General features: G+C 42.0%; 1 protein-coding gene across 17 annotated transcripts in view; it reads right to left on the bottom strand.

The window, feature by feature from the left end:
• Nucleotides 1–13,598, bottom strand: part of picalma (phosphatidylinositol binding clathrin assembly protein a) — a 50,141-nt gene that overhangs the window by 14,646 nt on the left and 21,897 nt on the right. For 7 of the 17 annotated variants that reach the window (XM_072658256.1, XM_072658249.1, XM_072658254.1 and 4 more), the window contains exons 5-15: nt 12,915–13,017; nt 12,032–12,125; nt 11,315–11,426; nt 9,837–9,943; nt 9,435–9,476; nt 7,421–7,432; nt 7,155–7,240; nt 6,713–6,836; nt 6,380–6,516; nt 5,500–5,597; nt 23–103 (exon numbers count right to left, since the gene is read on the bottom strand). In XM_072658256.1, the coding sequence (XP_072514357.1) occupies nt 23–103; nt 5,500–5,597; nt 6,380–6,516; nt 6,713–6,836; nt 7,155–7,240; nt 7,421–7,432; nt 9,435–9,476; nt 9,837–9,943; nt 11,315–11,426; nt 12,032–12,125; nt 12,915–13,017 (996 nt within the window). Of the gene's footprint in view, nt 1–22; nt 104–1,556; nt 1,641–3,269; nt 3,423–5,499; nt 5,598–6,379; nt 6,517–6,712; nt 6,837–7,154; nt 7,241–7,420; nt 7,433–9,434; nt 9,477–9,836; nt 9,944–11,314; nt 11,427–12,031; nt 12,126–12,914; nt 13,018–13,598 lie in introns of all 17 variants that reach the window. The other 10 variants (XM_072658261.1, XM_072658262.1, XM_072658265.1 and 7 more) reach the window with 6 other exon arrangements.

Here is a 13,598-nt window from a genome sequence, read left to right as displayed (position 1 = left end):
GCAGGCAGAAAGCAGCACCTACCTCCGAATAGTCCAGCTACAGCGGAGGGCTCGGAGTGGAAGAGCGGGGTGTTAGAGTAGGGGGCCGGAGAACAGAACGAGTCTGCCACAGCCACAGGAGAGCAGAGGAGAAAAGCCAGAGATGCAACATTAGCACAGCAACATAGACAACATCAAAAAGGACTGGCTTCCATACTGCTACCTAGTCTCGGACAAGAAGGGATATGGCAGTTCACCACTGGTGGCCCAACTTAATAATGCTATCGGTCATGCGCTTTGTGGTGCACACAGATACCAAAAATTCAAGATCATTAATTTGACATATTTCCCCACAGTCTAAACTGACCAATTAAATCTCAAATCCCTTCTATTAGCTATGTAGACTATGGACTAGCGATTCTGAACTGCACTGACTGTTCCACCTCTTAAGCCAACAGTACCCTTCAAAAGCAATGGGGGATTAGGAATATAGATGCATCCCAGTCTTTCCCAAGTCATTCCAAAAGTCAATTTGTTCCAAAAACAATAATTTTTTTTGTTTTGTTTTGTCTCAGAATTTTTGTTTTTATTTTCTGAGATCAGCAGGGCAGCAGTGACAAAATCCCCTCCCCGCCCCCAGTTGAAGCAACGCTAGTTCCCATTGTAGTTTGGGGCAAAGCAAAATTCCATTGATTTTTTTTGTTTCACCAAACTCCTAATGACCTAATGAAACAATCCATCCTCCAATTAACATGTTGCACTACTGTTGAGTTTAGTGTGGACCAACTAACTCTCTCCCTCTTTCTCACTTTTGGAGATTATATACATGTATTAAACCCACGTTATTTTTAAACTATAGACCTCAAATGTGGCAAACCCTAAGGACGTAGAAGCCAAAATAAGTCTTGAGGGATTGAGACTAGAGGCTCGCTCACTCCCTAGAAGCTGCTAAGACTAAAGCTAACCATGTAACATGTGGACCAATCGCAGCAAGAGAAGGCTCTCCGAACAAATGAGGGGGTGATCAGGAGTTTTTCAGCTGCTGGCACCCACACACAGCACTATTAGGAATGCACAGATATGGGAACTTTGGGCTAATGCAAATCGATAAACAATTACACAGTACACACTGTTTTATATCGGTCATTTTCATTTGAAGCATACTGCTGGCTTTGCCCTGTGGTCAGCAGTGTGCAATCAGTGCGTCCCAACAGTGTGTAAAATTACACACAGCATTTTCCAGACGTTCTAGCACATCTGGGGGATTAATGGTAGACTACAGTATTGCACAAACTACACTACAGAAACTCAGCACAGGACTAGACAAGATCTGAATGCAGGAAACCAACTTTAAAAAGTAGGAAATAAAAGTTTCTTAAACTAATACAAATACCATCAGACTGGAAAAAGCAGCGATTGTCACAACAAAGAGGAAACTAGGGAACCAGATCCACTCGCAGGGAAGGAGGGTTAGTAGAAGAAGCTAAAGAAAACAGCAGGCACACACACACGGTCCTGCAGCATGAAGCTGTGTTTTCTGAACCCAGAAAAACAGTGTCACATGCAGGCATTTGTACCTGAGAGAAAACCCTCTATCCTAGCAGAGGGCTCGAGAGTGCAGGCAACAGAGCAGCTCGACTCGAGAAAGGGATTGTAATGATCTGGAGGACCAAAAAAAAATAAAAAAATGAAAATTCACATTCGGTGAGAGTAAAACTTAGAGGCTTTAAAGATTGGAAATGGAGCCATGAGAGCAGCAGCTGAGCACCTAATTAAAACCAACTTAAAGGGCCCCTATCACAGAACACTGTATTTACCTCTATTAGAGAAGGAGCTTAATGATATATGCAAATCCCACTGCTCCTTCGTCCATATTATGAAGACTTAACAAAACCAAATTTCATATACAGTTTTTGTGATGTCACAAAAACCAACACATTTACATAAATGTGTCTATACAGTCCCGTTTAGCCCCTCCCATCAATGTTGATGTTATTAAGTGTGGATTGCTTTTTGAATAAGGCACAATACAGGTCAACAAACAGCCCAACTCAGTCTTTAATGAACTGTAATTGCATCAGTTCATTTGATCAAAAAACAAAAGTTATGTGCGAGGTGAGCAAAAGTAAATGCCACATTAAATGTTCAGTTTTATTATTTCCCAATGTGTTAGATTAATAAAATAAACAGTATGTGCAGAAATAACATTTTTGATCTTTGGAGACAGGATTCCTATTAGCTTGCTTTGTTTCTATTTAAATTTACTTTGTCATTTGATCAGAGGTGCACATACTTTTGTTGCAAGTGAACCTCAAACAAAAAAAAACATTAACAGTAGGACATGGGCCTTTTAGGTAAAAACTAAAAAATGAAAAGCCTAAAAATTGGCCAGCATTTCACACAGCTGGGATGGAGGAAACACAAAGCCTAGGGCCTGACTAAATTGAACATCTCAAAAGTGCTTGATTAATAAATAAATAAATAGATAAATAATTCTTAGCGACACTTAGTATCCATTTATTAGGTGTACATTTAGTTTTTCCAGTTCATGATAATGAAGTTGGACAGCAGATGAATGCCAACTGAGCAGACTCGATAAAAAACTACCAACATCACAGAAGTTCCTTGGACAACTATGTGGAACTTCAACACTGGCCAATATCAGTCATTTAACATTGTTGGGCCCTACAGTAGCAATATATAGCTGCCAAACATGGTGTTTGAGGTTATGCAGTTGACTCTGTCTACTCTATAAATCACAGATGGGCAAGTGTCCTAGGCAGGATTAAGCTTAGTCTTGAACAAATATACAAAACACAGAATTTCCAAAAGAAAATCCCCTTTACAGAGAAATTAGTCCAAGTTTAGACTTAATCCGTGTCCAGAAATCTGGCCTTACTGGCACTCCGGGCAAGCAGAGTAGCAAGATAAAGAAAAACATTAGCATGGCCTACATTGCAGCTGCAAAGACGATCCTACACAGACGCACATACACACAAACCAGCACTAGCAAAGAAAAGCCATCTGTCTGTTATTGTTCACCAAGTGCTTGTTGTTGCTTCCCTCTGATGATGATAATAAGCAATACCAGTGGTTTACAACAGCAGCTCACTGAGGCCATGCTTCTCACACACAGACTTGGGTTGTAACGGTCTCTACAACTAGGCAGTTAATGGTGGAGGTATTGGTGGGACAGGCCATGCGTTAAATGAGCGGCAAATTCAAAGGACACAGCAAGAGAGAAGACAAATAAGGAACTAACTAAATAAATAAAAATGAAAAGCCTTTACCACCAAACATTTCATGACTGGGTGTCCTAGAAGAAAAACTAACAGCATCTGAAGACACAAGAGGTGGAAGAACGGCATCGACAGGTTTGGCAAGGAAAGGGTTTAAGTTTGGAATGGAGTCGTCGACAGTCTCTGAAGAAGTAGTGAAAGGATCTACACAGCCGTAAAGAAACACAAGACAAGACAACAGAAGGAAAAATGTTAGAGATGATGAGATGAGAGAGAAACAGCATGCAGATTCAGATGCACAGGCATGATGTTGCCACAAATAGACAGCTTTTCCAGATGAAGCCTAGTCTCGAATATGGATAGGGTCAGGTTTAATCTGTTCCCACAAACCTGAAGCCACGCTTCACAAACCTTCGCATCCAATGACCAAGCGCACCCGTATGAACAATGTAGCAAAAGCATGAGTCAGTTTCTCAGACCCAGATTAGGCCCAAGCCTAGGACAAGGACAAGGACTAAAATTAAACTAGGTCTGAGAAACCAGCTCATAGACCTGTTCGAAAAGGAAAAGGGGCTATTATAGCCATTACAGTATGTAGTACTACAGCTGTACCAAGCCAATGCTTACCTTGACTGAGCAGCTCTTAAAGAAATGAAAAAGAAAAAATAAATTAAGTACAAATAACTGATTTAAATTCAGGACACCTAATAACTTGGTTACAAGTTTATATGTAACAAATTCACATGTATGGCACCTGGCTGATGCTCTTACCCAGAACAACTTGCATGTGAATCATATTACACAAAACACAGCAGTAGAGCATTTGCTCCAGGACTATTATTAGTGTACCATTGTGAGCTTGCCTGGCCAGGGAATCAAAACTAAAGAAGATAGTGTTACTACTTCTCTAAACCAACCCCAGCAATATACAAATTACCCAAGAAAGCACATAGCACACCAAGCACAAGTAGATAATTATGCAGGATAACCGCTAACATATGGAGCAACATGCTAGTAACAGGTTTAGTTTAAATTTAGTTTCAGTATGAAGGTCATCTAATTTGAGACAGCACCTGTTTGAAATGCAGTTGTGATCAAAGTCAGTAGCTACTGGAGCAAAAGATGAAAATAGTCCATCTGCGAACAGCTGTGCGGGTCTTGCACGGACGCAGAATCTCAAATCTTCATGCAATTCAACATCTCTAACTCAAACCAATGAAGTACAGCAAAAACTTCCACGTAGCTTGCCACGTAGGCATCATGTCTATCTGACATCTCAAGCCAACAGTGACAAGCTAAGGCTGAACTAAAAGTTTCCTCCCTCTCCTTTCTCAAATCAGAGTTGCATCCAGGCAGGGATGGGGACTAGATTTCTGCACAGGCATGAAAGCAGAGCATGATCCAACCTGATCAGGCCAGACCAGTACTGTTGAATTTGAAACCCAAACGTGATACTTTAAACACAGCTTTAGATTATAACATTGCAAGAGAGTGCAGGAGAGAATGTGACAGACAGGTGTATGAAGCCAGCACTGAGCTATGGTGCAGTGGAACGGTGTTCTCTGGAATGATGATCCCAACATTTTTGGGATGAGCTGGCGAGTTGGGAATGAGGTAGGGTGGTGATCACCCAACATCTGGAATCATCGTTGAATACAATCAAGTTCTCACAAAATCTAGCACGTCTCTACCCTGAACAGCGTAGACAATAACTCCAGCAAAAACACCAATAACCTTGATTTTGGAAGAATTAGCAGATGTTCCAATACTTTTGACCATAGACGACACATGAAAGAGGCACATTCAGACTGATTCACAGTTCTGGGGGGAAGGGGGAATAGGATTAGCAATGTCTTAAGAGCACTTTACTTTCACCTCACAAGGAAGGATGCACAACTGCAATGTCACGGTCTCCTGAAACCAAATCAATCTCTGGTCTCCTTAAGCTCATTCTGCCTTTACCAGTGCCTTTTACATAGGCAAACACCAATTTAAAAAATAAATAAATAAAAAAAAAAAAACACCCTCCAGCTTTTCAAATGTTTCCATACTTATCAGTACTTAAATATTATCTCATAACGTTATCTAAAAGTAAAGGCAGCAATGTTGGCACAATGCTTAAGAGCAGCCTTGAAAACCACAGTTATCACAGTCCATGATATTTAAATAGCCAGAATTCCTCTTCTGTATTTAAAAGCAAAAAAACGTAGAAATTATTCTCCACATGCAGGCAGAGAGCAGTGTGGACTGAGTGGGAGACATGCTTGTGCGCTACACTTACCTCCCCATGTGTTGGTTACAGGCAGAGCAGTGGGGAGCGGCAGAGAAGGCTGGAACGCTGGCTGCAGGTCAAGCAGATCACTTGGCACCTTCGAAGTACTGGAGAACCACACACACAAAAAAAAGAGAAACTCCATTAATGCCTCTAGTAAAAATCCACCCTAAGGTTCAGGAATTTCTCTCACACAAACGTAAAGACAAACTTGGCAGGCTGATTTGAGATGCTTAGTCTAGACAACATAAGATGTGGGGCTCACAAAATACCTCTTAAGCAAAGAATCCACAGATCACAAGAGAAAGCATGAAGTGGGCTCTTTCATCACAGCCAGGCTGTTTTAATTAACTGTTAAGTTTTTATGCCTATAATTCACAGGATGGCAAGTGCTCCAATCTCTCCCACGCTAGAGCTTGTGCACCATTATTTACCCTCTGAACACAACCATCTTAATGGTATAATTGCTGCCCAAATCACTTGCCTTCATTAGCACATGCTGTGACTGTTGCTCAGTGAGCTGTAGGCAGCAAAAAAGGAAAAACGTGCACTACTAGGAAGAGCAGGTTAGACAGTGGGAGAGCTGCTACACACTAGAGTTGTGTCTCTCATATTATATATCAAATAAGTTAAAGTAAAGAGTTAGTCCCAATATTTGATCATATAGTGTATGTATCTGATCTAGGATTGTACATGAAAGGTTAAGCCCACAAGTCTGTTTGGAGGAAGAAATGAGGCCAGTTACACAACCTTAGCTCACATTACATGACATAGAACTGGGAACTGGAGTAGTTTTCATACAATACACGTAAAATCAGAGTTAGAAATTACAAACAGCATTAAGTGGGACAGATCTGAGCTTTATTCCCCTATTTTCTCATCTCATCACCTGCTGGTAGAGCTGGGTGTGGAGAACAGGTCGATGGCCGGGGCAGTGCTGATGGTGCCAGTTGCCGTGGAGACCGGAGAGGCAGCCGTGGTGGAGGATGTGGAAGGCTTTTTGGAGAGTTCCTTCAGGCGCTGTTCCTTTAGAAATGGAGCGAAAACCACAGAAACACACACACTTTATACAAAAGCACCACACACACACACACACACAATGTGAACCTTCAAACAGTGAGATTTACTACACACAGTGATTTCTGCTTCATCAAGCAGATGTAGGTTTGTAGTGGAAAGGACTAGTGCGAACACTTATCGAAGGTACTGGGCCGCAACGCACCTTAAGTGCTTTTAAACGAGCCTGTTCTTCCTCCAGGGCTGCCTGTTTTTCCCTCTCGTCCACTTTGGTGAAAGATATGCCTGTGTTCGCCAGAGAGGACACTGCGTTGGATAGCGTACTAGCCCTATGAGAGGGAGGTAGAATGACGATGAGTAAACAGGTCAGTGACATTTGCTGCCTTGGTGAAAGGGCACTTCCTCAGCACTGTAGCACATTCCCAGATCAGGTTTTTACCGTTTCCCTTACAGAAACACACTTTGACCCCTGGTTTCCACACAAACTGCAGAGCTAACAAAGCTAAGCTATTACTTACAACAGTCATCATTCCATTTTAATTGTCATTTGCCAAACACTGAACAAACACACACGCTAAATTCAGCAGTTGTGCACAGCAGCCTGGCTGGAACCTAGAAAGCTCAGTTAGCGACGTGGGTCACCGCACCTGCTGGCCGCCGTTGAGTCCTTCACCTTTTTCCCCTCTAGTGATGCCAAGTGCTGCTCCAGTGCATCCAGGAGACTGCTGGGGGCCTGCAGAGGGAAGAGTTTACATTTTATTTTTGCAAGTACATACACACCCACTCATGGAACCATGCATACATACACACCCACCACAGCGAGCATGCAGAGTACTTTAACATGACCACAAAAGGGAACAAGCCACCAGAGAGACGAACAAAGAGAAAGAAAGGCGCAGATGCAGATACTTACACAGACTGTAAACTGAAAACAGAGAGATAGGGAAAGATACAGAATATAAAGGTGGTCGTTTGAAAGAGGTATTTTTCAGAGCACTTAAGAATGAGAAGAATGAACTTGTAGGCTCATAACCAAGAAACATATGGGGACCCTAAAAGAATACTGCAGTGTTTCACAGTGTAATCTTTGTCTGCGGGAACGAAGCAGATAACACCACTACCTGCCAGTGAGCTATTCACCATGTGGGAGACTGGGGTTCGATTCCCAGTCTGAGTGGCTATGCTGCGCTGCACCAAGAAGAGTCCTTGGGGAAGACTCCTAACACTGCATTGGCCCAACGCTGTAATTTGAGTTGCCTTGTAAGTCGCTCTGGATAAGAGCGTCAGCTAAATACCATAAATGTAAAATGTAAAATGTAATTAACTAGCAAGAGGACAACTTGCTGAAGCCCCTTTATATATTAGGGCTATCACAGGTCTCACAATCTTTGATACTAAATGACACTAAGGGAAAGACTAATTCATCATCTGAAATCTGGCAGTACCACCCTTTTCCGTCATTAGCATGTGGCGTTGGAGATTTATAAAAACACACCATCATGCAAAAAAGTTCCATGTGGATGAACCAGTTGGTAACTTGGTGTGTAAACCAGCAACATTGAGAATTATGACAAGAGATGGCATCTCAACTACATAATTGTCTTAAGAAGGATTTCACAGTGCATTAATACATAAATTGATATTGCATATTTTACAAGGGCCTAATGTGGCTCAGCGAATCAGACAAATGATTATGCTGCTTAGTCATTATTTAACAGAAATGTTAAACATGCATTTTGTGTCACATTAAGTTTTTGTTTTTCTTTACACACAAATTTACTATAATTATTTTGCAAATGCAAGACAACTACTGTCCACTGTAAATCACCCACATGCTACAGATGCAGCAGAAAAACACTGTAGTATTCCTTTAAGAACTTGGCTCAACTCGGTTATAGCTTTCCGGACAGTCATGCCCACCGGTCACCCAGGTTTCTCCAAATAGTGTCATCTTTCAATGTGAACGCTCACAGCCAAACCAAATGCAGAGATGGGCCCTGCTCATGTTCCCTGAGATTACTTCTCTGTCAGCGTGCAGTCTGCACCCTGCCAGCTCTGTTCCAGCACCCAGGTGTGCTTGTGGTAAAGGTTATGGGGAACATAACTCTAAGTACTTTACGTCTCTACACTGCTCTCACAAAGCAGAAAAAGAGGGGGGGGGGTGAGAGAAAGAGACACCTCTATGGTTGTATGTGCAGAGCTCTAGAAAGAAAGAGAAACAGCAAGCGGCCTAAGGCATGTTCCCACCAGCAGCATGCAGGGGGTGCTGCGGACGCTGGGTTGAGACAAGGCAGAGTAGAGCCGTGCTGGGATGGGAGGTATGGCACTGTTAAAGCGATAGCGCTGTGGAAAATTAAATGTACCAGTTAACCCAAACGCAGCTGACCAGCCAAGGCAACGGAGTTCACTTGTAAGCTAATGTAGGTAATACTTGGGAGTTTATAATAATAATAATAATAATACATTTTTAAAATTGCCCAAATAATCAGAAATCAGTCTCAAATGGTGTGGAGTTGTAACAAAATCTTGAACAGGCTTCATTAGGCTTTAAACTCCAGTGCAAAACTAGGAGATACCAAGAATCAACATCCAGGGTGAGGGGACAATTGCGCAAGTTAAAGCTTTTTACTGAACTTTAAACCTTCACGTCTTATAACCACACTGTCTAGTGCGGCCACTTTCAAATCTTCGCGTAAAGAAGGTTTCTCAAGTTTTTAGGCAGTTCCTTAAGTTTGAGCCTTCTGACACAGCTGGGTACAAACTGGAAGAATCTGGCAACCAAGCATGAAACCATGGAGCAGGGCTATGTGTTTAAGGCAGCGGGGGCGAGGGGAGATTAGAGAGGTCAGACTGCAGTCAAAGCCCACAGGCAGCAGAACCAGGTCAGTATCATCAAGAGCAGAGCATTTAAGAGTTGCGGCTCTTACCTGAGACAAGTCCGGAATGTCTCCTCGGTCAATGCCTACTTGCTGTGTGGAGACGAAAGAGAAAGAAAGAGGCAATTTTCACTGTCAGCGGTTGGTATAGCATGAACCACAAGATCTTACTGTGTGCACCAGTGAACAAAAACAAACTAACTGACAAAAGCTTCTATCAGCTGTCTCGGATTATCAAAAAACATTCGAAAGACTTGTGGGAGCCCTGGGGTAAAATCCAGGAACAGATAATGTCCAACTGCTATCGCCAAGGGTGGCGACATTTGTTTCATGTGATTTAAAAGGAAGAAGAAAATGATGAACCAACAAAAAGTAGGTCAAATCACCTGGTCCCATAAACACAAGAAACCTCATTCACAGGTACGGCTGCACTGTAGGGGCAGATGGACTCACCTCAGCAACTTTGAGAAACTCAGAGATTCTCGTCATTCGAGTAAGGAATTTCTTGTAGATGTCTAGTCCCTCTTTACATTGAGCCTTCTTCATGTCAAAGTACTTTTCTGTGTAGAAGAAAGCATGTGCAGAAATTACTTGCAGATTAATCTCCCCTGACCTCACAATGACTTAATTGTGAATCTTTAAGAAACTAATTTTGAAAACTTCATTATAAAACCTCAAGTCAGAATTATTTTTGATTCTGTATTATGCTTTAAAACCACACTGAATAAAAGCGACATACCAGAGTAGGCAATAGGCATCAGTAATAATACAACATCAGTTCTTCAGGAGGCATCACCACATTTCCATAATGCACAAAGTTATGTTTTTTTGCATTGCAATAAGACCATAATTTTCTGTTACACACCTACTAAACACACAATAGCAGAACATACCAATACACCAACTGTTCATCCTGTACTACAGCTTTTACTATAGTGTTAATCACTCTTAGTGCCATAGGCCAACAGCATTTGGGGGCTGTAGGCAGCAAACACTGCTATTTTAGCTTAGCCTTAGAGCAAAGAGTTTATTTGCAGCTTATGTACAAGTTCTTAAACAGACCTCTAACATCCTTTTTCTTAAGACTCCAGAAATAAGCTTGGTTATTTGAGTGTTTGTTGAGAGTGAAGTGCAGGCCTTTCTTCACTCCCTGTCCATACTCCTCTAATAGGATACACCCAGACGCCTAGTTTTGATCAGTGAACGCAGTTGGTAAGGACAGAGGGGCATATTGGTGACACCAGTCGAAAATTCAACATACTGTTTGAGGAGACATTTTTCAATTGTGTGCTGAAACTGATTAACTTTGACTTGCTCCTTAGGTAAACGTCCAAGTCCAACTTCAGAGTGTTTACAGAGCAGTTTCAAGAATTTCTCAAGGCCTGGTTATTTCTGGTATGTCATTAGGACATGATCCAAAGCATGTCTCACCAGTCTGCACAAACTTTCACATTCGTTTAAGGCAAGTCAAATGCTCACTCGGCCAATGTAAACACATGCTAATACGCCCATCAAATTCAAAAGATGCTTGATCCTCATGAAATTTCATGGTTTCCGACCTCAAACTTCATTAGCACGACCCCATGCCTGCTTTGCACTTTATAAAAGGATAAGTAACTGCGTTGTGCTTACTTAAATAACCTAGGTTATAACTGTTATGTGAATAACCATGGAGAGAGGTATAATTATGGGTGGTTGTTGTAAAGTGGAACAGCTGGCCTCATAAAGCAGGGAGATGGCTCAAAGTACACCCTTACTGACTGGCCTGCAACAGGACAAAATCAGCACCAAGCTCAGAAAAGGTTTCTTTACCAGGAAACAATGGGGGCAGGCAAACAGTGAAATGTCAACAGGCAGCAGGAGCCAGCACGCACACACAAAAATAAATAAATAAATAAATAAAATGTTTCCTAAGAGTAAAGGCAGCTCACCGAGTAGGTTAATGATCCCTTCGTTGTAGGCAGCAAACAGCCGAATGGCATCTTTAAACAAGAGCATGAAGGCAGCATTTATGACCCCGTTTGTGAGTTCATTGGCGTTTACCTGTTGGGACACACAGAGTACCAATAATGACCTACTTTCTCCCCTATTTAACAACCAATTGTTCAATACTTTTGTTAAAGTAACATTATGCAATATGAACATGCGTTACCAGAGGAAAAAGGAAGAGTGTAAAGTTAGTTGTATCACCATGTAACTACCATACACAAGAATATTTCATACTCCACTTGCCATTTATCGTTTAACAAGCCATTAATATCCATTTGCTAAGACCTCTAGAAAACGATTCTGAAAGTGCACTGCTTCTCGACTTCATCAATAAGGACAGCACTGTGACTCGTTTATACCGTGAGAGGAAAACATGGCAGCACACACACACACACACACACACACACACACACACACACACACACACACACACACACACACACACACACACACACACACCTCCAATTTACCATGTCTACCATTGGAATTAATGCGTTTCAACCACTGAGAGCAAGTTTTGATGAGCTAAAAATGAGAAGTCAGAATCTGCTATTGACAAAACTACAAAAGTTAGAACTACAGATAAGAACAAAACAAAGAGGACATTAGTAGGAGGTTAAATGAATGAGATGCACGCACTGCAAGGGTCAAAAACTTACATTGAAATCGAGAAGAGAGTCCATCTGATTCTGGACGATGGGGAGGGTTTTTAGCAGCTTCTCTGTGTTCATTGTTCTCATCACACCATCAGCCCTGGAGTGAAGAAATCCACAATATTCCATTTCACAAAACCATCTGACTAGTATCCACATACAAGATATGATGCATTCGGGGACTACCACTAAAAACCACAGATTTTTGCCATCTTGACTCCAGTGACTTACAAGCACTGTGGCAAATCTTAACATTGCTGCACTTCAAAACATTAACAGGAATAATTAGCAACATGTATGAATACTCAGCATGCACTACATGTCTGAATGTTTGTGGACACCACTTCTATTGAATACATTCAGCCAACTGAAGTTGCACTCATTGCTGACAGATTGTAACTGCACACACAGCTTGTCTAGTCCCTGAAGAGAAGTATTGCCAATAGAATAGGACTCTCTGGAGCAGATAAACATTAACCTATTGGCATCATGTGTGGGGTGGAGGAGTACAAAGCCCCCCAGCATGGTGCTGTGGAGCAGTGAAACGATGCTGTCCGGAATTATGGTGCAACATCCAATTCTTTTGAGATGAGCTGCAATCAAAGTCCCATAGCAGAGCTCCAAAATGTAGTAGAAAGCCTTCCAAGGACAGTAGAAACAGTTACTCCAACCGAAGCAAGATAAACTCTTAATTCCCTTGATCTCAAAGAAACTATGAATAAGCAATGTCTCAATGCTTTTGTCCATACAGTGCATCCTAACAGTTCTTGTGTGTCGATTCTTGTACACTGTATTCTTATAGACCCGCTGTCCACTTCTGTACTGCGAGAGAAGTTTTTAAAAACACATCTGCTATCAGGCAGGTCATATGCATTAAGAACAGACTTACCCTCTTTTCACTTTAGTGAAGTCAAACGCCACCTGTCTGTAGGACACAGCCTTCTCGTTCAGATAGCGGCTATTCCGCCGGATAAAAGTGGACATGTCGTAGCCTGTCAAAAAAAAAAGAAAGAAGCATCGCAAGTTAACTTGCATGTATGTAAAAAGGTGACAGTGGTATGGTCTTCAACTATAAATCTTGTATTGCAGAAGCATGGCTATTAGTCTACTGCTATAAATAACCATTGGCTTTTGTAGCACAGTGGCATTACGCATGGTGACACGTTTTACGGGCAACTACATGTAAGGCAACAGCTCAACCATGAATGCACATAACGGTCCATGTTTATCAAGCATCTCAAAATACTGATCTAGGGTCAGTTCACAGGACTAACAGAACAAGACTAAATGGACACTGGTGCCAAATACGGCCAGAACTGCTCTACAGATTCCAGGCAGCCTGTTAACATGGGAAAGGCTTGGGTAAATAAACCCAGAAGTGCTTTACTTAAGCTGAAATTCAGTCATGCTGCTGAACATGCCCCACAGGGGAGTGGGAAGAAAACAGAAAGTGCTAGAGAGGGACAGTGCAAGAGCTCTGACAGCTGCCACTTGTCCCCCTGGTCCTGTCCTATCACACACTGACCTACAGCCAAGCTGTCACACTACTGCATGCAGCAAAAGCTCTGGACCC

The sequence above is a fragment of the Salminus brasiliensis genome, chromosome 16, assembly GCF_030463535.1.
Source record: "Salminus brasiliensis chromosome 16, fSalBra1.hap2, whole genome shotgun sequence".
Classification (NCBI taxonomy): Eukaryota; Metazoa; Chordata; class Actinopteri; order Characiformes; family Bryconidae; genus Salminus; species Salminus brasiliensis.
The sequence above is the reverse complement of the archived record's forward strand: the minus strand, read 5'-3'. Positions and strand labels throughout refer to the sequence as shown.